The sequence below is a fragment of the Toxotes jaculatrix genome, chromosome 11 (genome assembly GCF_017976425.1).
Source record: "Toxotes jaculatrix isolate fToxJac2 chromosome 11, fToxJac2.pri, whole genome shotgun sequence".
Lineage (NCBI taxonomy): Eukaryota > Metazoa > Chordata > Actinopteri > Toxotidae > Toxotes > Toxotes jaculatrix.
The window spans coordinates 426,696-447,627 of NC_054404.1; the positions used below are offsets into that span (position 1 = coordinate 426,696).

At 48.2% G+C, this 20,932-nt stretch overlaps 2 protein-coding genes across 7 annotated transcripts; both read right to left on the bottom strand.

Annotated features, from left to right (window-relative positions):
- Positions 1–171: 171 nt before the first annotated feature.
- On the bottom strand, positions 172–3,865 carry LOC121189387 (oocyte zinc finger protein XlCOF6-like). Of its 3 annotated transcripts, XM_041049469.1 has the most exons (3): positions 3,643–3,865; positions 840–2,509; positions 172–547 (listed from the first exon to the last, which is right to left on the bottom strand). In XM_041049469.1, exons 1-3 carry the CDS (start codon positions 3,769–3,771, stop codon positions 532–534), a joined length of 1,815 nt encoding a protein of 604 aa, XP_040905403.1. In that variant the 5' UTR covers positions 3,772–3,865; the 3' UTR covers positions 172–531. The 3 variants fall into 3 exon arrangements, with proteins under 3 accessions (XP_040905403.1, XP_040905402.1, XP_040905401.1); XM_041049468.1 differs by lacking the exon at positions 172–547 and having other exon boundaries at positions 555–2,509; positions 3,664–3,865; XM_041049467.1 differs by lacking the exon at positions 172–547 and having other exon boundaries at positions 555–2,509.
- A 236-nt stretch (positions 3,866–4,101) lies between these two features.
- On the bottom strand, positions 4,102–20,139 carry acss1 (acyl-CoA synthetase short chain family member 1). 4 transcript variants are annotated; one of them, XM_041049464.1, is made up of 15 exons: positions 19,498–20,138; positions 16,921–17,017; positions 15,837–16,036; positions 12,635–12,810; positions 12,402–12,554; positions 11,462–11,609; positions 9,736–9,873; positions 9,364–9,456; positions 8,014–8,126; positions 6,618–6,744; positions 6,403–6,530; positions 6,151–6,214; positions 5,392–5,513; positions 4,885–5,091; positions 4,102–4,760 (listed from the first exon to the last, which is right to left on the bottom strand). In XM_041049464.1, exons 1-14 carry the CDS (start codon positions 19,853–19,855, stop codon positions 4,903–4,905), a joined length of 2,106 nt encoding a protein of 701 aa, XP_040905398.1. In that variant the 5' UTR covers positions 19,856–20,138; the 3' UTR covers positions 4,102–4,760; positions 4,885–4,902. The 4 variants fall into 4 exon arrangements, with proteins under 4 accessions (XP_040905398.1, XP_040905397.1, XP_040905400.1 ...); XM_041049463.1 differs by having other exon boundaries at positions 4,873–5,091; positions 19,498–20,137; XM_041049466.1 differs by lacking the exon at positions 19,498–20,138 and adding an exon at positions 19,135–19,479 and having other exon boundaries at positions 4,873–5,091.
- Between the last annotated feature and the right edge of the window lie 793 nt (positions 20,140–20,932).

The following is a 20,932-nucleotide window of genomic DNA, read 5'->3' on the forward strand; positions in this document are numbered from 1 at the left end:
TTATTCATACAGCTCCGTCCACAGTCAAACACAGACCCACAGTCTGACCCCAGATCAGCAGACACAGCTCCCTGTGAACCCGGCTCATATGGGGGACCCTCCTGCTGAGGGCCGGGCTGGGTGAGAGGAGGAAGAGGAGGAAGATCGGACAGCTGGGGATGGAGGAGGAGAAGGACATGCAGCATATAGAACATGATACAAACAGGAAGTGGACGATGTTAGAGGGACAGCATTCAGATCCCAGAACAGTGAGTGGACACTGTGTCCTCAGCAGGTTACAGCTGTGATAGGAGACAGAGCACAGGAGCAAACAGCTGTTTCATCACAGTCTGCAGAGAATATGGATCCAACATGGATCTGAAGCAGAGTGGGACATTAAACACAGTCACGCGATAGAGACGGATCATTGTAGACAAGACTGAACAGAAACTCAGAAACTGCAACACTGAACATGAGATTTACCACAAACATCTCTTCCTTCTTTCCTTCCCTCCAATAACTCACAGTCTGTTTCCCGTGTTCACGCTCAGCTCAGCTGTTTCCTCCTCTGCTCGATCCCCAATTCATCAAAGCGACAAAAGAAAAACAGAAAAGAATCTTGAACAAACCATCGTTTCTCCACAGGTTTATTGATATTTGGAATTTTTCATTTACAAACCTAAAAGATAAACGTTCAGATAAATAAAGAGCTTTTCCAGGATCATCTGAAGTGAAACTTGTTTCAGAGGCTGATTGAAGGAAAACACTGAAGCTGCAGCTGTCCAGCTGCAGGACAGCTGAGCTGAAAGTTAACCTAACCAGGTAACTTTAACCCCGCCCCTCCCTCAGCAGAGACACACCTGTGCTCCCTGAGGCTCCTCCTGGAGGAGAAGCTCCGGCTGCAGGACGGGCAGCTGAAGGGTTTCTGTCCCGTGTGAACGAGCTGGTGCGTCTTCAGGTTGTTGTTCTGACTGAATCTCTTCCCACAGATGCTGCACTCGAACGGCTTCTCTCCGCTGTGGATGCGTTTGTGTCTGACGAGGTTCTGCGACACGCTGAAGTTTTTCCCGCAGACCTCGCAGACGAACGGCTTCTCCCCGCTGTGTGTGCGCTGGTGCAGGGTCACACTCGCCTGCGTGGAGAAGGTTTTGTCGCACTGAGCGCAGGCGAACGGCTTCCCCTCCGAGTGGCTGCGCCGGTGCGTCTTCAGGTAGCTCAGCGAGCTGTAGCCGCGGCCGCACACGTCGCAGGAGAAGCGTTTGCTGCCACCGTGCAGCTGCAGGTGCGTCTTCAGGACCCGGGCGCTGGTGAAGCTTTTCCCGCACGCGTCACAGGTGTGAGCCCTCAGCGCGCTGTGCGTCAGCCGGTGGCGTTTCAGTGATGTGGACGAGGAGAAGTTCTTTCCGCAGTCGCTGCAGCGGTACGGTTTGATGCCGCTGTGGCTCCTCTCGTGCAGCAGCAGCGCGCCGCGCTGTCTGAAGCCTTTCCCGCAGGCGTTGCAAATGAACGCCCACCCTCCGCTGTGCACGGCGCGGTGCGCCTTCAGGTGCCCGGCCTGCGTGAAGCTGCGGCCGCACACGTCGCAGCTGAAGGCCCGGAGGCCTGAGTGCACGAGGCGGTGCCGGCACAGGTTGGCCGACACGCTGAAGCTCTTCCCGCAGGTGTCGCAGCTAAAGGCCTTCTCTCCGGTGTGGACACGGCGGTGGACCGACAGACTGCTCCTGCTGGAGAAGCTGTTCCCGCACTGCTCGCAGGTGTGGGGCCGCTCACCTGTGTGCGTCCTCAGGTGCGCTCTGAGACCGCTCTGCTGGCTGAACGTCTTCCTGCAGACGCTGCAGGTGAAAGGCTTCAGTCCTCTGTGGACAGTCTGCTGGTGGACGTGGACACTGCGGCGCGTTGTGAATCCTTTCTCACAGATCGGACATTTAAACGGTTTGTCCTTCAGGTGGACTTTCTGATGAGCAGACAGGTAACTGTGTTTGGAGAACTCTTTCCCACAGTCTGCACACCTGAACTTCCTGTCTGTCCTCTGACAGGTCAGCCTGTGTCTTCTGAGGCTGCAACTCGCCGCCAGCGTCTCTCCGCAGGCCGAACATGCGAGCGGGAGGCCGCTGGCCTTCTGGTGCGTCCGGAGCTGGCTGCGGGTGCCGAACTGCTTCCCGCAGTGCGAACACCTGAACGGCCGCTGCTTGCTGTGGACGGTGAGCTGATGGACTCTGACGCTGCTGCGGGCAGAGAAGCCTTTACCGCAGACGCTGCAGCTGAAGGTCCGTCTGCCGCCGGCCGCAGGACTCTGCTCCGATCGGCTTTTCACATCCACCTGAGCGTCTGCCTCTGCTGCAGGGGGGGCGGAGTCCTGCCGAGGTGGAGTCTGGGACGACCTGTCCGAGGAGACATCAGCCGGGTCAGGAAGCGACTTAGGAAGGATGAAGTGTTTGCAGGCTTCCTGCTCCTGCTTCTCCTCCAGCAGCCTCCTCAGCTCCTGCAGCAGAGCATCACACAAACTCCTGATGACAGCCAGCAGCTCCTCCTACAGCAGAGAGAGACACACACACAGAGAGACACAGACACACACAGAGAGACACAGAGACACACAGACACACACACAGAGAGAGAGAGAGACACACACACAGAGAGACACACACACAGAGAGACACAGACACACACAGAGAGACACAGAGACACACACAGAGAGAGACACACACACAGAGAGACACACACACACACAGAGAGACACAGACACACACAGAGAGACACAGACACACAGAGAGACACAGAGACACACAGACACACACAGAGAGAGACACACACACAGAGACACACAGACACACACACACAGAGAGAGAGAGACACACACACACAGAGAGACACACACACACACACACACACACACACACACACACACACACACAGAGAGACACACACACAGAGACACACAGACACAGAGACACACACACACACAGAGACACAGAGACACACAGACACAGAGACACACACACAGAGACACACACACACAGAGACACACACACACAGAGAGACACAGAGACACACAGACACAGACAGAGAGAGAGACACACACACAGAGAGACACAGAGACACACACACACACACACACACACACACACACACACACACAGAGACACAGAGACACACAGACACAGAGACACACACACAGAGACACACACACACAGAGACACACACACACACAGAGACACAGAGACACACACACACAGAGACACACACACAGAGACACACACACACAGAGAGACACAGAGACACACAGACACAGACAGAGAGAGAGACACACACACAGAGAGACACAGAGACACACACACACACACACACACACACACACAAACACACAGAGACACACAGAGAGAGAGAGACACACAGAGACACACAGACACAAACAGACAGACAGACAGAGACACACACACACACACACACACAGACACAGAGACACACACACACACACACACACACACACAGAGACAGGCTTCATTTCAGGGCATTTTTTTATTTTGTGGTGGACTGACCTGTGTCTGTGTTGGACTGACCTGGGTCTGTGATGGACTGACCTGTGTCTGTGATGGACTAACCTGGGTCTGTGGTGGACTGACCTGGGGTCTGTGGTGGACTGACCTGTGTCTGTGGTGGACTGACCTGGGTCTGTGGTGGACTGACCTGGGTCTGTGAGGCTCCGGGTTTCAGTCTCTGGCGGATTTCCGTCTTCGCGCTCATCGTAAATTCCTCCATGACGGAAAACAGCAGCTGCTGAACACACGGCGACATTTCACTGAAACAGCGACACAAACTTAGAACAAAGTTCAGAAACTACACAAAGTGCAGCGGCACAGCGCACCGGTCTGTTACTGCCACTCTGTTCACTGACGGCAGCTTTTACGACAGGAGGAGCGGAGAGACGGCAGCTGTCCGCCCCCTGCTGGACGGAGGCCAGAAACACAGGGACTGAACGAATAAACACCTGATGTTAGTGAAGTGGATGATCGTTTTTAAAGTAACGAAACAAAAAAACAAGCAAAATGGTAAAAAAAAAAAAAAAAAAGTCATTTCTTTATTTTTATGTAGATACACTGAGAGTTGAATTGTGTCTGTTCTTCATTCTTCATTAAATCAGTTTATTCATTTTTATTTATTTCATGTTTATTAGTTGGAATGAAAATGTTTATTTCTGGACATTTACATCAGTGTGACACAAAGAGTCTGATCTGATTCATTTCATTAAATGAACAATTAACAAAGACATTTATTAACAAACACCATCAACAAATCACTTCAGCTCCAAACTATGAATCTAGAAAATATTTGTCTGTTAAATAAAAAGAAAAATCATCTGATCCTGATTAATGTGTGTTACCTCTCATCTGTGTGAACATGCTCTAACATCTGACTCCAGAACAGTGTTTGCATGTGTTGTCTGGTTAAAAATCTTTGTTGTGGTATGAAATATGACGTGAATCTGAAGAATCATCTATAAACTCTCACTCATTTCTAAATAAAAATCAGACTTTAGCTCAGAAGCCGACCCTCAGTCCTCTGACTGGCAGGTAAAACTCTGATGTTCTCAGTTTGAGATTCTTTTCATTATCCTTCAATCTGCTGCTTATTTTCTGAACTAACCCATTAATCACTCAGTGTAACCTGGAAACGTTTGACCGAGACGATCCATCGGTTATTCAGACGGTTGGTGTCGATCGACTCATCGCTTCAGCTCCGTTCACGTCTCCAGTGATGGAGCCTGAGTCTGATCCTGGTTCCGTCTGAGAACAGGAAGAGAAGGATGAAAGCAGGATGAAGACTGAACCCAGAACCAGCTGCTCTGACTCTGAGCATGTCAGGGTCACACCTGAGGACCGGTGATGTCACCTGTACCTGAGAGCCCACCTGCCCATCTCCTCCCTCCTAGTTCTTCTTCTTCTCCTGACTTCTCTGCTTCCTGTACAGCTCATGGGCCTCGATGATCTCCTGGACGACAGACGGGTCGTCCAGAGTGGACATATCGCCGAGGTCACGGGTCGTCTCCGTGGCGACCTTCCTCAGGATCCGCCTCATGATCTTACCGGAGCGAGTCTTCGGTAACCGCTTCACCACCTGAAGCGCAGGTGAGACAGGTAATTAATGATCAAGCATTCTGATAATCACCTGAATCCTTTTCCAGCTTCTGACGTGTGACGATTTGCTGCTTTATATCAATAAACATCAGATATAAAAAAAAACAGAAGTATGAAATATATGACACAATAAAACACACAAACATCTCAACAAAGGTGTAAACATCTGCATCAAACTGAATAATAAATATGGCCTTAATGTCAATCAAAACACGTTCAACGGACTAACTGGTTAAACCCGGTCTAAGTAAACCGGGCTCTGAGGTGTTCTGGGACGCACCAGGAAGTGTTCTGGGACGGCGTACTTGGCGATCTTGGTGGCGACCAGGTCTCTGAGCTGCTGCAGGACGGCGGGGGGGTCGCCACCGACACCCTCCTTCAAAACCACGAAGGCAAACGGCACTGAGAGCGCGCGCACACGCACACACGCACGCACACGCACACAATATTTAACATAAAAACACACAGCTCTGTTAACTGTTCGACTCCTTCAGTCTTTGCGCTTCATCCACTCAGTGTCAGGCTGATCAGCTCAGACTCAGACCAGCAGGGGGCAGCAGAGTGTGACGGAGCAACTGATTCTCCTGTTCAACCTGAGCTCAACTGGTTTCTGCGGAGCAGTAACAGAGAAAACCTCATCGCGCGCGCACACACACGCACGCGTGTGTGTCAGCATCGCTCAGCATTCCTTAGCAGCACATTAACGTGTAATAGCTGCTTTATAACAGTCTGAGTCTGATCACCCTGTGTGAGAGCAGTTTGTGTGGAAGAGAAATGAAAAACAACTTTTTTCTTTTCTATCAACCAATCCCATTTACACTTTTATTTTGAAAGGGCCAAAAAGAAACGTTTTGAAGGTGAAAATTAAAGTTTATTTTGTAGATCCATCTTCCTGTGGAGCTGATGACTCACCTGGCATCATCATCATCACCTGTCAGACTCACAGTTTGTCAGGTGATGATGACGGTACTTTTATGTTTACACCTAAACACAGGGGATGATGGGAGTTCAGATCAGTGTTTCCTGTTTCAGCTCTCACCTTCTCCTTTGATGTCATGTGGGATTCCAATCACAGCTGTTTCTGGAACAGCTGGATGTTCATCCTGCACAAACAATCACCAGCACAACAACAACAACAACAACAACAACAGTAAATGTTGGAGTATTTTCATCAGTTACACTGAGATGTTCTGATGAAACTGAGGGAACGTTAACAGCTTTCTGCTGCTGAGTGTAACGGTCAGAGCAAATAACAACAGCCGTTGATAGTTGTGTGTCTGCTGAATCTCACCAGAGCGTCCTCGATCTCTGCTGTACCGAGACGGTGGCCGCTGACGTTAATGACGTCGTCCATCCGGCCGGTGATCTGGTAGTAACCGTCCTCTGAGCGGGACGCTCCGTCACCGGTGAAATAATAACCTGACAGTAAAAAGTCATGACATGAAACCCCAGCTCACAGACCGGGCCGCGAACCGAACCACTGCCGTGTGTTCGCGTTTTACTGACCGGGATACGGCTTGAGATAAGCGTCGACGAATCTCTGGTGGTCTCCGTAGATGCTGCGAGCCATCCCAGGCCACGGCTGGCTGATGCACAGAGCCCCACTGACGGAGTTACCGGGCAGAGGTTCACCCTGATCACACAGGACACAGGACGCTTCAGAAAACATGCACACAGACAGGAAGTAGATGGGTACACACTCTCCTGAAGACACTAGCATCCTGTACACACATGGCTCTCCAGCTCATTACAGTCTGTCTCTAACATTCTTCAGACATCTGTGCAGAACCTCAGCTGGTACTGGATGCTGACCGAGAACCTCAGTCTGCACAGAATCCTTAGATCTGTCTCAGTGTGAGCTGCATTCGTGTCATGTAAGACGGAAAAGTGACAGTAACAGAAACTGAACTTGATTAACTTCATTTCCATTTCATGCTTTCACAGCTGCAGCTGCTACTTACTGTGTAGATAAAGAGTTTTCGATCTGAAACGGTTTTTAAATATTCTAATCAAGCTGCTTCTTCACCCACTGCACAAAACACAGAAACTTCTCTTAGAACCACCTCAGGTCCACTCATATCCTGGTTGAAACTATGGGTCAAACTACCGTCTCTCTAACGTCCTCTATCGCGTGTGTCCAGGAACAAACTCGCTGTTGTTGTGTAAACAGCAGTTTTCCACCCTGAGAATGGGGCCAGTGCTAAGTGGAGCGAATGAAATCCTGGACACGCTGTTTATGAAACATAAAAAGAGTCTTCATCAGCAGCTGAAGTGCAGTCTGAGCTAACTCTGAGAGGATTGCAGTGAAAGCAACGCGACCTCGACCTCCTTTGAGGATGAGATGTGAAACTGAAGGAGGCCTAATCTAATCTAATCTAATCTACACTCAGGAACCAGTGATGATGAAAAACCCTCTAGCGCCCATAGATTAGAGCTCTTTAACAGAGGGAGGGAAACGGGGAAACTAGCGGATAATTAATTTGGGGGACGGCGATCATCCCACCAGAGTCTGAAAGTCTGTTAATCAAAGCAAACAGATGCTGCTGGTCCTGTTTTAATTGAAAGATTAAACTGAGAAAGAGAGAGAGGGTGTCATTCGAAGGCTTGTTTGACCTCCTACATCTAAAGGTCAAGTGGGGTTAACGAGCCGCAGAGACTGATGGGAGATCTGATCTGAAGCTGATTGGAGAAGAACTCTGATAGATCCTCGAAGGATCCACTGAACAACCGAGCTGATAGTCAAAAAGTGGTTTTAGGGTGAAGTGACTGTAGAAGGTTTGGTCTCTGTCCCCAGTCAGACCAGTGAAACGCGTCATGGATATCAGGGTTACTGTCTCAGTTTTACTCAGACTCAAGTGTTTCTTCTTGATTAGCACAGTGTTGCTTTGTGTTTTCAGGTCACCTCGTCTCCCATGACAACAGGCTGGATGCCAAAGAACGGCCTCATGGCCATCGCCGGGAGGATCGGAGCTGCTTCCTCTGCAGGACGAGGGGCGATGCAGACTCCTCCGGTCTCTGCACAGAGAGGAGGAACAACACCAGGTATCAGCACACCTGCAGAGCGACGTCGTGGAAGATATACCAGCGATATGAAGACCAACACACTAAAGTCTGCTAAAATGTGAAGTGAAGGGTAAAGCTTGTCCCACAGATGGTGCAAGAGGAAAGATAAGGGTCCATCCTCTGAGGAGCAGGAGGGAGAGCGGGAAAGTGTACGGCACTCTGACCAGAGGCTGTTCACATGTCTCTGATGTTTCACAGCTGCTGCAGAGATAAAGTTCACATTTTCTGAATTCGTTTTGTGTCGGGACCAAATCCAGGACGAGTTTCCATCCTCCTGCTTCTATTTAACGTTTTCATTTGCACATTGATGAAATCTGAGCGGAAACAGCAGAAAATCAAAATGTGTGAACGAGAGTAAAAAGAGTTTGTTGCTGTGTTTGGTGGAACAGCAGCTGTGAGGACGAAGCTCACAGTGAAACAGGCTGAAGAATAAACGCTGACGAACACGAAGCGTGAAGAGGAAACATCAGGAGACTGAACCTTCCTCACGTCCTCACGTCAAACCGACAGAAACGTCAGGTTTCACCGTGTTCTCCATCGCCTGAGCTCCCACTGCAGGAGCTCAGCTTCTTCTTCTGTGGTTTAACATTATGATGTCAGTCATATTCCTTTTTAATCAAATCAAATAGTGAAAACACAGATCCCTCTCTCTGCCACCAGAGGGCGTCAGACTTTCCTCTGAGCGCAGCTTTAATTTCCTTTAATTTCTTAATTTATTGGGGATTTTTCTCCTTCGAGCAGAAAGAAGCAGCTGGCAGAGAGTTTAGAGTCTGATTTAACAACAACACGCTCGGCTCTGCTGCTGATTGTCGAGGAATTAGGTCACACTCTCTCAGACTGCTGTCAGTGATCCTCCCTGTCTTGTCCTGGGGGGTTCAGCGGGGGGTGGGGTGGGGGTGGGGTGGGGGTGGGGGTGGGGGTGGGGGTGTAAGTGTGTTGAGGATTTGATCTTAATTCGTTTTCTGCAGAGCTGCAGATGTTCTGCTGCTAATCGTTCAAATTAGGCTTAAAGCTTCAGCAGGGAGAGAATGAGACGGACGGAGTCAGGTCATCAGAGGACCACAGACCAGGAGACGGGAGAGCACATCTGAGACCTGAGCTCGTCCTGGGTTTTCTCTTTTTTCTTTAACCAGCTGTTTCCATGAAACATGCTCCCTGATGTTTCAAAGTGCCTGAGGGTGCGTCTCACCTGTCTGCCACCAGGTGTCCACTAAAGGACACCGTCCATCTCCAACCACACTGTGGAACCAGTGCCAGGCCTCGTGGTTAATGGGCTCTCCCACTGCACACACACACACACACACACCCACAGGTCATATAGTTGAACAGCACCTCTATCAGCTTCCAGTCTTTCTGTGAGTCCAGCTTGAAGTTACCTGGACGTTTAAACAAGGTTAGCATACAAACTTATCACTGCAGTCACACTGAGTCACCTGGACACAGGTGAAAAGGATCATATGGTTTCCTCTTTACATTTATCAGGTTTCTATGACAACAACATAAAGATGTGATTACTGTGAAATAATCACACACGTGACTGCCTCAGGCGTGTGCGTCTGACCTGAGCCCAGCGTCCTCAGAGACGAGCGGTCGTACTTCTTCACCCAGCTCTCGTCGTACTTCAGCAGCAGGCGCAGAGCCGTGGGAGCGCCGTAAAACTGAGTGATCCTCAGACGCTGAACCGTCTCCCAGTATCTGCCTGAAGACACAGAGTCCGTCACCTCACGTCTCTGATCCACACACTGACAGACCTGAACTGATTTAACCAGGGTGGGGGGGTGCGCAGACAAACACCAAGCTGCATACAGTTCAATATCACAAGGTTCTAACACTGAACTTTAACAGATGTCACAGGTTCGATGCCTGAGTGTGAAGAACGTGGTGAATATAATCTTCGTATGAAGGACAGACGCTCGAGTTATTTATTCTGAAAACACGAGTTCAGGTTAAACTCCGGGACACCTGCAGGACTCCACAGGGTCCAGACCTCAGACTGTCTTCTCCTCATGGACACGCGTCTCACTGTCCCTCTGAGTTTATTTCTGTACAGAGCTGCAGGTCAAAGGTTAAGGCCACATCACAGTGACAAAAGGTCACGTCACCTTGTGGAGTCTTCAGTTAGGTCAGAGCTGTTAGTGCTGAGCAGCCAATCAGAGGCGAGAGGAAACACGACGATAAAACAATCCAGGTGAGATAAAGCGACGCCGCTCTGCGACTGCAGCTAATAAACCGACATTAATGAGTAACTGAACGCTGGACAGACGCCAGTGACGCTGCACTCGCTCCGTTCATTCGTTCCTCTGACAAGCCCAGACCTCAGGACTGTCCCGGGACACCTGACAGGTGGAGACAAAGCTAAACATTAGCAGGACCATGCTGTAAAGATGGACAGGGTATGATGGCTCTGACTCAACTGGAGGATTTACTTTGGTCATCTGAAGCTGCAGACGAGGGATGTCATCAAAAACCGTGGTTCTGGGACCAGACGTGTCCTCAGTGACTGGACGCAGAGACCAGTTCCTGTGTGGACAGCAGAAACCCTGGACTGAGGTCGACACAGAGCTCGGTTTGTGTGTTTCTGGCTGTGGGAGCCGTCGTGTGTGTTATCAGTTTTCATATCGGTCTCCACAGCAAACAGATGACTATCGTTTCCTGTTATTGGCCCTGAGCTGTATCGCTACATCTCTAGTGACCTCTCTGTGACCTTCACCTGCACCTACTGCTCTGGTGGTTTGAGGTTTGCAGATCAGTGTCACTGATCGTTTTCCAGAACCTTCCAGCAGCCATTTTTAAAAAGCCAAAGCTGCAGACAGGGTTCTGGATCAGACTCTTTGGAGGTTCTCAGATGTGGAACCCACGATGGTTCTACCACTGATGAAATTCAGGTTCTGTTCTGTGTCTTCATTGATGAAAAGCTGTACCAGAAACGTGGGTTGGACAGTCTGAGCCACGCCACAGCTCCAGAGGGGAACCAGGGAGTGGGAAGGACCGCAGAGGACAGTCTGTCCCTCCCCAGGCTGACCTGGCTCTGCTGTTTTTACCCAGGGTGCTTTGGGAGTCAACTCTGTAAACTTGGGATGCATAAAGATCCCAGCATGCCTTTCACATGAAGCAGACTCATGTCTGTCACTGTGTCACACAGGGACCAATCAGATTTCAGGTATGTGATGGATTTCACGGAGCAGAGCTCAGTTTGGCAGGAGAAATGAATCCTGGGACACGCTCCTGTGAAACCTGAGAGTCACCAACACTGAACACGAGAACCTGTTTCCTGTTGTGGGTCTTACCTGGGTTTGGGTAGACAGGTGTGCTCTCAAACAGGACGGTGGTGGCGCCGTTGCACAGAGGACCGTAGACGACATAGCTGTGTCCTGTTATCCAGCCGACGTCCGCCACACAGCCGAACACGTCACCGTCTCGGTAATCAAACACGTACTGAAATAAACACAACACAAGCAGAGCTGAGTCCAGTGACCTGTGATTGTACGACCTTTTATTCTCAGATGTGTTTTGTTGTTGTTGTTTGCTGATTGTGTTTGTCTGGTGATCTTTGTGTAGCTGCTGTTGGTTCAGCTCTCACTCCAAAAGCAGATTTTAATCTCGGTGACACTTCCTGGTTAAATTCAGAGGGCCAAGTAAGGGGGGGAGGTGGGGGGGCACACTCTCTCTCACTCTCACTCTCTGTCTCACTCTCACTCTCTGTCTCAGTGTCTCTCGCCCTGGCGTGGACCCAGCCTTCCTTGTATTTTTCAGATAAAGCAGCTTTTGTTCTGTTGTTTCATCCAAACAAACAGCGGCCAACCCCCCCACCCCCCCCCAACCCTGAGCTGCTAAGCTGCTTTAGAAATTAGCACTGATAAATATTTGGTGGTGGTGGTGGTGGGGGGGGGCACTGGGGGGTTATTACGGTTCATGTTTTTATTCAATTATCATCGAGCTTGTGTCTCAAACACAAACACAGAGAAGCAGATGTTTCTGCTCGTCCTTCACTAAGAAGCTCATTTAAAGCTTCCTGAGGCTGATTTGGCCTCAGGCCCCGTCCTCGTCCCCGTCGTCCTCGTCCTCCCCCTCCTGAGGACAAACAGCAGCCCTTTTGTTTGGCCTGTTGTGGAACTGCTCTCTTTGTCTTTACTCCCTCATTAAAAAACATCTCTGCTGTTGCAGAGTGAAGTGGAGGCTGAGCTGCACTCAGACCCTGAGAACCGGTGCGGGGACAGGTGTGCGTACCTGGTGAGTCAGTGAGGCGTACAGCAGGTATCCAGCCTGTGTGTGGACAATGCCTTTAGGTTTCCCTGTACTGCCTGAAGTGTAGAGGAGGAACAGGACGTCCTCACTGTCCAGAGGCTCCGCAGGACAGACAGAGGACTGACAGGACATCACCTGCAAAATACAGCACAGTACTGTTACCACTGATACTACTCAGGTGTTTATTCAGGTGTACTGGTCATTGGTTGTATCACCTTCTCCAGAGGGACGTCGAGCTCTCCCATCGCTGCAGGTTGTTCTGTCCTCTGAGAGACAAACACATGTTGGACAGAGGGACAGCTCTTCACTGCCGCGTCCACTGTGGATTTAAGGTCGATGAGCCGGCCGCCTCTCACACCTTGATTACAGGTGACCACTGCTTTACACTGAGCTGTAAACACAGCACGTTTCACGTGAGTTCATATTTAACCGATGTCACTCGCCGTGACCTTTACGCTTCGTCTCTGCCTGAGTTTGACCTGATGTGTTGTCACAGTGAAACTGGGAGATTAACCTCCTGAGATGCTGGGCCCCTGAACACCTGTCAGGTGTGTTGATGATGCAGATGATGGGCGGCTGCAGCCTGTGATGGAGTAAAACCAGCTGACCATGGTTTTCTGTCTGTTCACAGTTTAATAAAACTTCTCTGCTGCCAGGAGGCGACAGCTGACAGAATCCGACTGACTTCACCTCCTCAGCTCTCTGTGCTGCTTTTAAGGGGCTGAATGAACCTTTGAGCTCTTTAAACCTGTTGTAAACTTTTACACAGCAGTTTGGTGATAAAATGAAAAATTCACGACTTTGGTCCAGAGTTCCGTCCTGGACAGTGTCCGTCCCGTTCACACACCTGTCCCCACGCTTCCCTCAGACCTGGTGTCCTGCTGAACTTGTGTGTGATCACTTATTAGTTCTCACACTATGAGTTTTTTTCTTTCACCTCACAAACTAAAACACAAACTACAAACGCTGATTTCACACAGGAAAGCAGGTTTGAAGGCTGGTTCAGGTCCCAGAGAGAAAATCCATCTACTGACACAGACTTTATCATGTTAGTCATATTACTGAGCACAACAGCTGGAGGACAGCTGGGTGGGTGGAGGGGTGGAGGAATGGGTGGGTGGGTGTTTGGAGGGGAGGGGGGGGGGATGGATGGGTGGATGGTGGATGGATGGGTGGATGGATGGGTGGATGGATGGATGGATGGGTGGGTGGGTGGAGTTGGGTGGGTGGAGGGAGACACAGCCTAAGCTTAAACTGTATGAACGTTGGTAATAAACAGTCCACATTAACGCATCAGCACTGACATAAAAAGCTGAAGCTACTGGGGCCGTCTGAGAACCAGGCTCTGACACAGTCAGTTACTGTGTAAGCTGCAATCCCATCATGCTCTGCTTCTCCTGCTGCTCAGCTGTAACAAAGGTCATGTTTGGGTTCTTTGAGGAAGTGACTGTTTCCAAAACACAGACGTCCTTCAGCAGTGTTTGTGACCTCCACAGATCCACAGGCTGAGAACTGCACACACCTTACTGCCTACACTGAGACACACTGAGACACACTGAGAGACACAGTGAGACACACTGAGAAACACACTGAGAGACACAGTGAGACACACTGAGAAACACACTGAGACACACTGAGAAACACACTGAGACACACTGAGACACAGTGAGACACACTGAGAGACACTGAGAGACACTGAGAGACACACTGAGAAACACAGTGAGACACAGTGAGACACACTGAGAGACACACTGAGACACAGTGAGACACACTGAGACACACTGAGAGACACACTGAGAGACACTGAGAGACACACTGAGAAACACAGTGAGACACAGTGAGACACACTGAGAGACACACTGAGACACAGTGAGACACACTGAGACACACTGAGAGACACACTGAGAGACACTGAGAGACACACTGAGAAACACAGTGAGACACACTGAGAGACACTGAGAGACACACTGAGAGACACAGTGAGACACAGTGAGACACACTGAGAAACACACTGAGACACACTGAGACACACTGAGAGACACACTGAGAGACACAGTGAGACACACTGAGAGACACACTGAGACACACTGAGAAACACACTGAGACACACTGAGACACACTGAGAAACACACTGAGAAACACACTGAGAGACACAGTGAGACACACTGAGAAACACACTGAGACACACTGAGAGACACTGAGAAACACACTGAGAGACACAGTGAGACACACTGAGACACACTGAGAAACACACTGAGACACACTGAGACACACTGAGAAACACACTGAGAGACACAGTGAGAAACACAGTGAGACACACTGAGAAACACACTGAGAGACACAGTGAGACACACTGAGAAACACACTGAGACACACTGAGAAACACACTGAGACACACTGAGAAACACACTGAGAGACACAGTGAGACACACTGAGAAACACAGTGAGACACACTGAGAGACACACTGAGAGACACAGTGAGACACACTGAGAAACACACTGAGAGACACACTGAGACACACTGAGAGACACACTGAGACACAGTGAGACACACTGAGACACACTGAGAGACACACTGAGAGACACTGAGAGACACACTGAGAGACACAGTGAGACACACTGAGACACACTGAGAAACACACTGAGACACACTGAGAGACACACTGAGAGACACAGTGAGACACACTGAGAGACACAGTGAGACACACTGAGACACACACTGAGACACACTGAGAGACACAGTGAGACACACTGAGAAACACAGTGAGACACACTGAGAGACACACTGAGAGACACAGTGAGACACACTGAGAAACACAGTGAGACACACTGAGAGACACACTGAGAGACACAGTGAGACACACTGAGAAACACAGTGAGACACACTGAGAGACACACTGAGAGACACAGTGAGACACACTGAGAAACACAGTGAGACACACTGGGAGACACAGTGAGAGACACAGTGAGAGACACAGTGAGAGACACTGAGAGCAAGGACTAACTCTGCCTTTGTTAAATGCTCAGTCTCCGGCACAGGTCAGCATGATACTGTATAAAGGTGCTGGAACACAGTGGAAGTCAAACAGAGGTAAAGCTCCTCCCCTCACAGGTGGAAGGAACACTCAGCAGGTTACTGCTGGTTTGACCTTCATTAAACTTTCTGCAGTCACTGAAATGTCTTGGGGAAAATATATTGTTTAAGTCATTGATATACCGCTGAAGAGGTGGTGACTGTCTGTGGGTGAGCAACTACAAAGAGGAATCTGATCCATATCTATATAAAACAAACAGCAAAGCTTCAAGCCTCCAGTCTGAGATCTGAACGAATGAGACTGAAGGTTAGAATCAGCTCAGTCGACATTTTCAACACAGACGTGAACGTGAAACGCATCACGGCGGTGTGGTTTGACTCACCATCCTGGATCCTCCCTGACAGAGCCTCCGAGCTGAATCCCGCAAACACCACGGTGTGCACCGCACCGATACGAGCACATGCCAACATGGCCGCCACCGCCAGCGGCGACGCCGGCATGTAAATGGCCACCCGGTCCCCTTTCTCGATCCCATAGCTCTTCAATGCGTTGGCGAGACGGCTGGTCGTCTCCAGCAGCTCCCTGAGGAACAGATAACAGGAAGTTAGTTTTTTCTGTTTCCAGTAAACTACCTTGTTTTGCAGTAACAATAGCGTTATTCATCCCACTCCTGAGAGGCCTTTAATCTGAAATATTTGCAGGAAGCGTTGTGTATCATTGATGGTAACTAAGCAACCATAAAAAAGAGACACAGTAGAAGCTGTTGTTTGAACACTGACTGTGCGTCTTTTCTTTAAATGTAGTTTCACCTTCTGTAGTTTTAATTTCTTTTTTAAAACGAAGCTCATGGAGAGGACAGAATACAACATGAAGAACAGAGAATGCAGGATATAAACTGTGAAGCAGGTGTTAGAACGAGACAGTTTTGTATATTATTTATATTCTATATGAGAGAAATAGAAGATTAAAAATTGAAATGGTGCTCAGGATTTGAACACACATACAGGATATTTTTACAGATATAGTTTTTATGTCCTTGCAGTTCTGACTAGGTGTTATCAGCTGCTAAATAACTGTAGTGCCATTTAATACATAGAAGTTTGGTTATTGGTTTGAAAATGTGCTGGTATGAATTTACCGTCTAAAAGTTAAAGGCAGGTTAACAGTTGGTAAGATATCAGAGTCTCTGAAACCATCAAACATGTAGTTATTCATGTTCATCGTGATTCCCAATATTTGTTGTTTTTCATCTCCAAATACCTGACTGTTAAACTTTACCAGCACCTTTGCTTTTATGGACTGCGGCACATTCCTGTACATTTATGATGCTGTAATGGCAGAAACAACTTCAGGACAAGACCTCAGGATGATCAGATAAAGATCAGTATCATCTGCATAGAGGGAGGATACAGGGAACTTATCACAGAGGAGATTTCTGTCTGTGGTGCAGGTGCAGCTGCTCATACCTGTAAGTGACCTTCACCTCAGTGCCGGGCTCGTCTCGCTCCCAGATCAGAGCCACTCGGTCTGGGTGTTTCTCTACATGGACGTCGAGACAGTTCACTGAAAGACAGAGAGACACATCAGGACGTTAAGCAGAAGTCACTCCACTCAAAAAAACCCGTTTACTGTTCAGGCAGAAAGAGAGCCTTGTTTTCAGTGAGGAATATTTTTGAAGTCATCTGTTGGAATTTAAAAGTAATCTTGACGATCTTTATAAACCTCTGGCAGAGGTCAGAGCCCATACCTTTTATCTCCACCTGTAGAAGCACCTGAATCACCTCCATTTTAAATAACAATAAGGTCCTCGCCTATGTTGAAACATTTGAGGAACATATGTCACATTTAAAAGATTAGGAGGAAAAAATATGGTTGAAACATATTCAACGTCACAGCATCAGTGTTTTTATCCTGCCATGCTTCAGTTTTGTGTTTTCTATGTTGTTTATAGTTTGTTTTATTTGTTTATAGTTTGTTTTATTTTGTCCATTTTGTGTTTATGTGTGTTTTCCATTGGGCTGAACCTGTGTTTGTTACCTTGCTGAAAATTGTGAAGGTTATTCTATGGTAATTTATAAACCCAAACTTTGTGTTTTACAGGAAAAAAGACACAGACCCTGCGAGGTTGAACCTGCTCAGTGTTTTTAGCTACCGCGCTTAGCTAAATGATTAGCGCTGAAATGACATGAGTGATAATTATATTCTAAAATTAACTGCCAGCATCTTTACAGTTTTTCCAGGGTCTCAGATTTTCTGAAAGTCTTTGGGTTTTAAACTGTCAGAAAAAAACAAGATATTTGAAGACAACTTCTGCAGAAAAGCTAGCTGATGCTAACCAGAACAAAATGATGTTTCCAAGGTGACTCAGTCGAAAACAAACAGAGGCTCTGGGTCAAAAGCGAGAAAGTGTTTCAGTGAGTAAAAATCTCAGTTAATGAGAATGGAAGTGTTTGTTTAGTCCTTGTTCTTCTATGTTGTGCGGTTTTTTACATCGTGCTGCAAAGAACCATAAACAGTCTCTGTCGAGTGGAGGCTGACACATCGTCCTAAAGGAAACTGTCTTCATTTATTCATTCTGTGATTGAACATTAATCCTAAAATGGATTTAAGCCTGAAGATCCTGTTTGAGTCTCACGCAGCAGGTTTACAGAATAATTTATGTAACAAACAGAAAAAATCCTCCCGTATCAGATCTGATACAAATCATCCAGCTGTGGTTATTGGAATATTATTGGATTATTATCAGAGACAGAAAAACAACAGAGGAGGATAAAGTCGCTGCAGAGACAGTTTCCATTTACTCACAGGCTCTAAACAAACACTCTATGTTAACATATTCTGAATGTTATTCTAACTGTAACAGAACACAGGCGTCTACAGACTAAATAAAAACAGAGTATAGAGTATTTTTATTCTTCAGGTATATTCACTGGGTGTAAGAGGAGATTCATCTCTGTAAATTAAGATGAGGACACTCTGACAGCTCTGAGCTGTCTCCAACATTCTGAATATTACAGTAAGACTTCAAAGCTTCATACGACTCCTGTGAAAAGGCCTCAGATCAGTTTAAAGTCGTCTTTTATCATGTTAGTTTTGTTGTATGTCATTTCATATTTCCATTTTATGTGATTGGATATTTCTTCTCCACATCTGAGAGCGAGATCTTCAGCTTTTCACTGCATTTGTCTGACAGCTGCAGCTAACTGTTACTTTACTAAGATTTTATGCTAAAACATGTGACATATTTATGAGATTACTGAAGATTAATCCAGAGTCCACAGACCTTTCTGTCCTGTCTTTTATAAAATCGCTTTTTTTATTCAAATGAAACATTTTTCACACAGAATCAAAGATTAGAGAAAATCAGATCAGTGAATCAGAGCTTTGTTTTTCCTTCAATCATCTGACGACCCCTCAGGTTTATCTGCTGGCCCTTTGGAGGGCCTCAGCCCCTAGGTTGGGAACCAGTGAGCTAAACTATCTACCTGTATATAAAGTGGTTTAGACCAGCTCCACCTGAAGCAGCTAGGACAGCATCGATGATGATGCCCCCCCCCCAGAGAGGAAGCTTTACACCCTGTGCTGAACATCTGGAAAGTGTGTGTGTGTGTGTGTGTGTGTGTCACCCAGCGCTGACTCAGCAGGGGGCCCAGACTTTGCACGTGATCGCTCTTGTTTACCTGTTTTGAAGTTGCTCAAATAAAAACAAACATGAACATCTGGAGGAATCTCATCTGCTGCAGCAACTGGATTCACTTCTTTACCGTCAGCCATCAGTCTGATGTGTCACGCGCTTAAACAGCCGCGTTCACCGGCAGAGGCCCGGGGAGCTGCTTCCCGCCCTGAGGCTAAAGGCAGAGCTGACGGAGGGTGAAGTAAGGCGATCCACAGGTGAGTCCGAGCTCAGGGTCCTGTCCCCGCCACAAGAACCTCCGGTCCGAGCAGGAAGACACCGAACTTCTGACGCAACCGGCGAATTCACGGACTGACAGGTTACTGATCACAGGTTACTGCTCACCGGGCAGTGTGTATGATAAACTCACCGGACACGTTGAGTTTCCCTCCCAGGAACCAGCTGATCTTGCCGCCGCTGAGGTCGCAGTCCCGGACCCGCTGGAACAGTTTTACCCAGCGGAGTCTGTCAGTGGCAGCGGATCCCCAGAACTGATCCGGATCCGTGACCGAGAGCCGGTACAGATCCCGGTGGGACAGACGGGACAGCCGGGAGCTCCACGTGCCCGGTGGTGGCAGAGGAGGCAGCGAGGACAGACGACACCTGTGCTGTTGACACAGTCCCGGTGTTCTGGACTTTCCGGGTCCCGAGGTCCTGCACCGGCTCAGGAGGGTCCTGAAGAATCCGGTCCCACTGCTGCTGTGAGCAGCCATGTTGATCCTCTGCATCCAGAACTGTGACTGACACACAAACACCACCTCTCCCTCTGTCTCTCTCCCTCCCTCTCTCTCCCTCTCTCCCTCTCAGGTGTGCTCAGGTGTATGGAGGAATTTTTCCGGATCATTTCCCGGAAACTTTCCTCATAATTAACTGCTTGTTGCTTTTACTCGGGTTCTGATGTGAGGGAGATGGAGAGGGTTCTGGTTCGGACTCTTCTCACCTTCAAACATCATTCTCTGCTTTTTCTTTACAAACTCCAATAAAACAGGAACATACTTCATACCTGCAGCAGCTGACAATTCATCCACCTCCTCCACACTGTGTCATCAGCAGGGAAAAAACAGAAAACCCTCAGGAAACTTACAGCAAAGTTTCCAGGATGAAAAAATAGTGGATTCTGACACGTTAAAGGTTCATCAGCAGTCATGTGATCCTGTAAACCTCAGCACGTGACCTCTGACACCCAGAGCTTCTCCCGCGGTTCTGTCTGGTCTCAGAACTGTACGGAGACCCAAAGTGTGTCGTGTTACATCAGGAAATAAAACATTATAACTGGTTAATAATATGACAGATAACATGTGTAAGACAGCCATTAGTGAAATAACCTAAGAAATGTTAAACACTCAGCTCCTCATCATGAAACCTTATTTCACCTGGTTTCTTTTCATAATATTGTAACAGATTGAAAAGTGTGAGATCTGTTATTAGAGTAAAACCCGGATCTAATGGAGGGTCACCTGCTGCTGCTCACATTCACGTGATGAAGCTTCAAATCATGAAAACGCACCTGAGAGCTTCTCATTGGCCAACAGGTTGGATCATGTCTCACCTGCATGTCCTTTATGACATCAGCGGCCTGGGCTGCCTGCTGCTGCCCCCTGTAGGTCAGCACAGTAACTGCAGGTAAAATCAGCCTCCGGGTCAGTTTGAGCTGTTTTCCATTCAGATTTAAGTTAAATTTCACATTTGCACATGTTTTAAATTTGATTAGAAACTCAGTCAGAGCTCAGGAGAGAAAAGATTTTTTTATGGGACAGGAAAAACCAGGAGACCACATGGTCTTCATCAGCTGATGGTGTCCACCC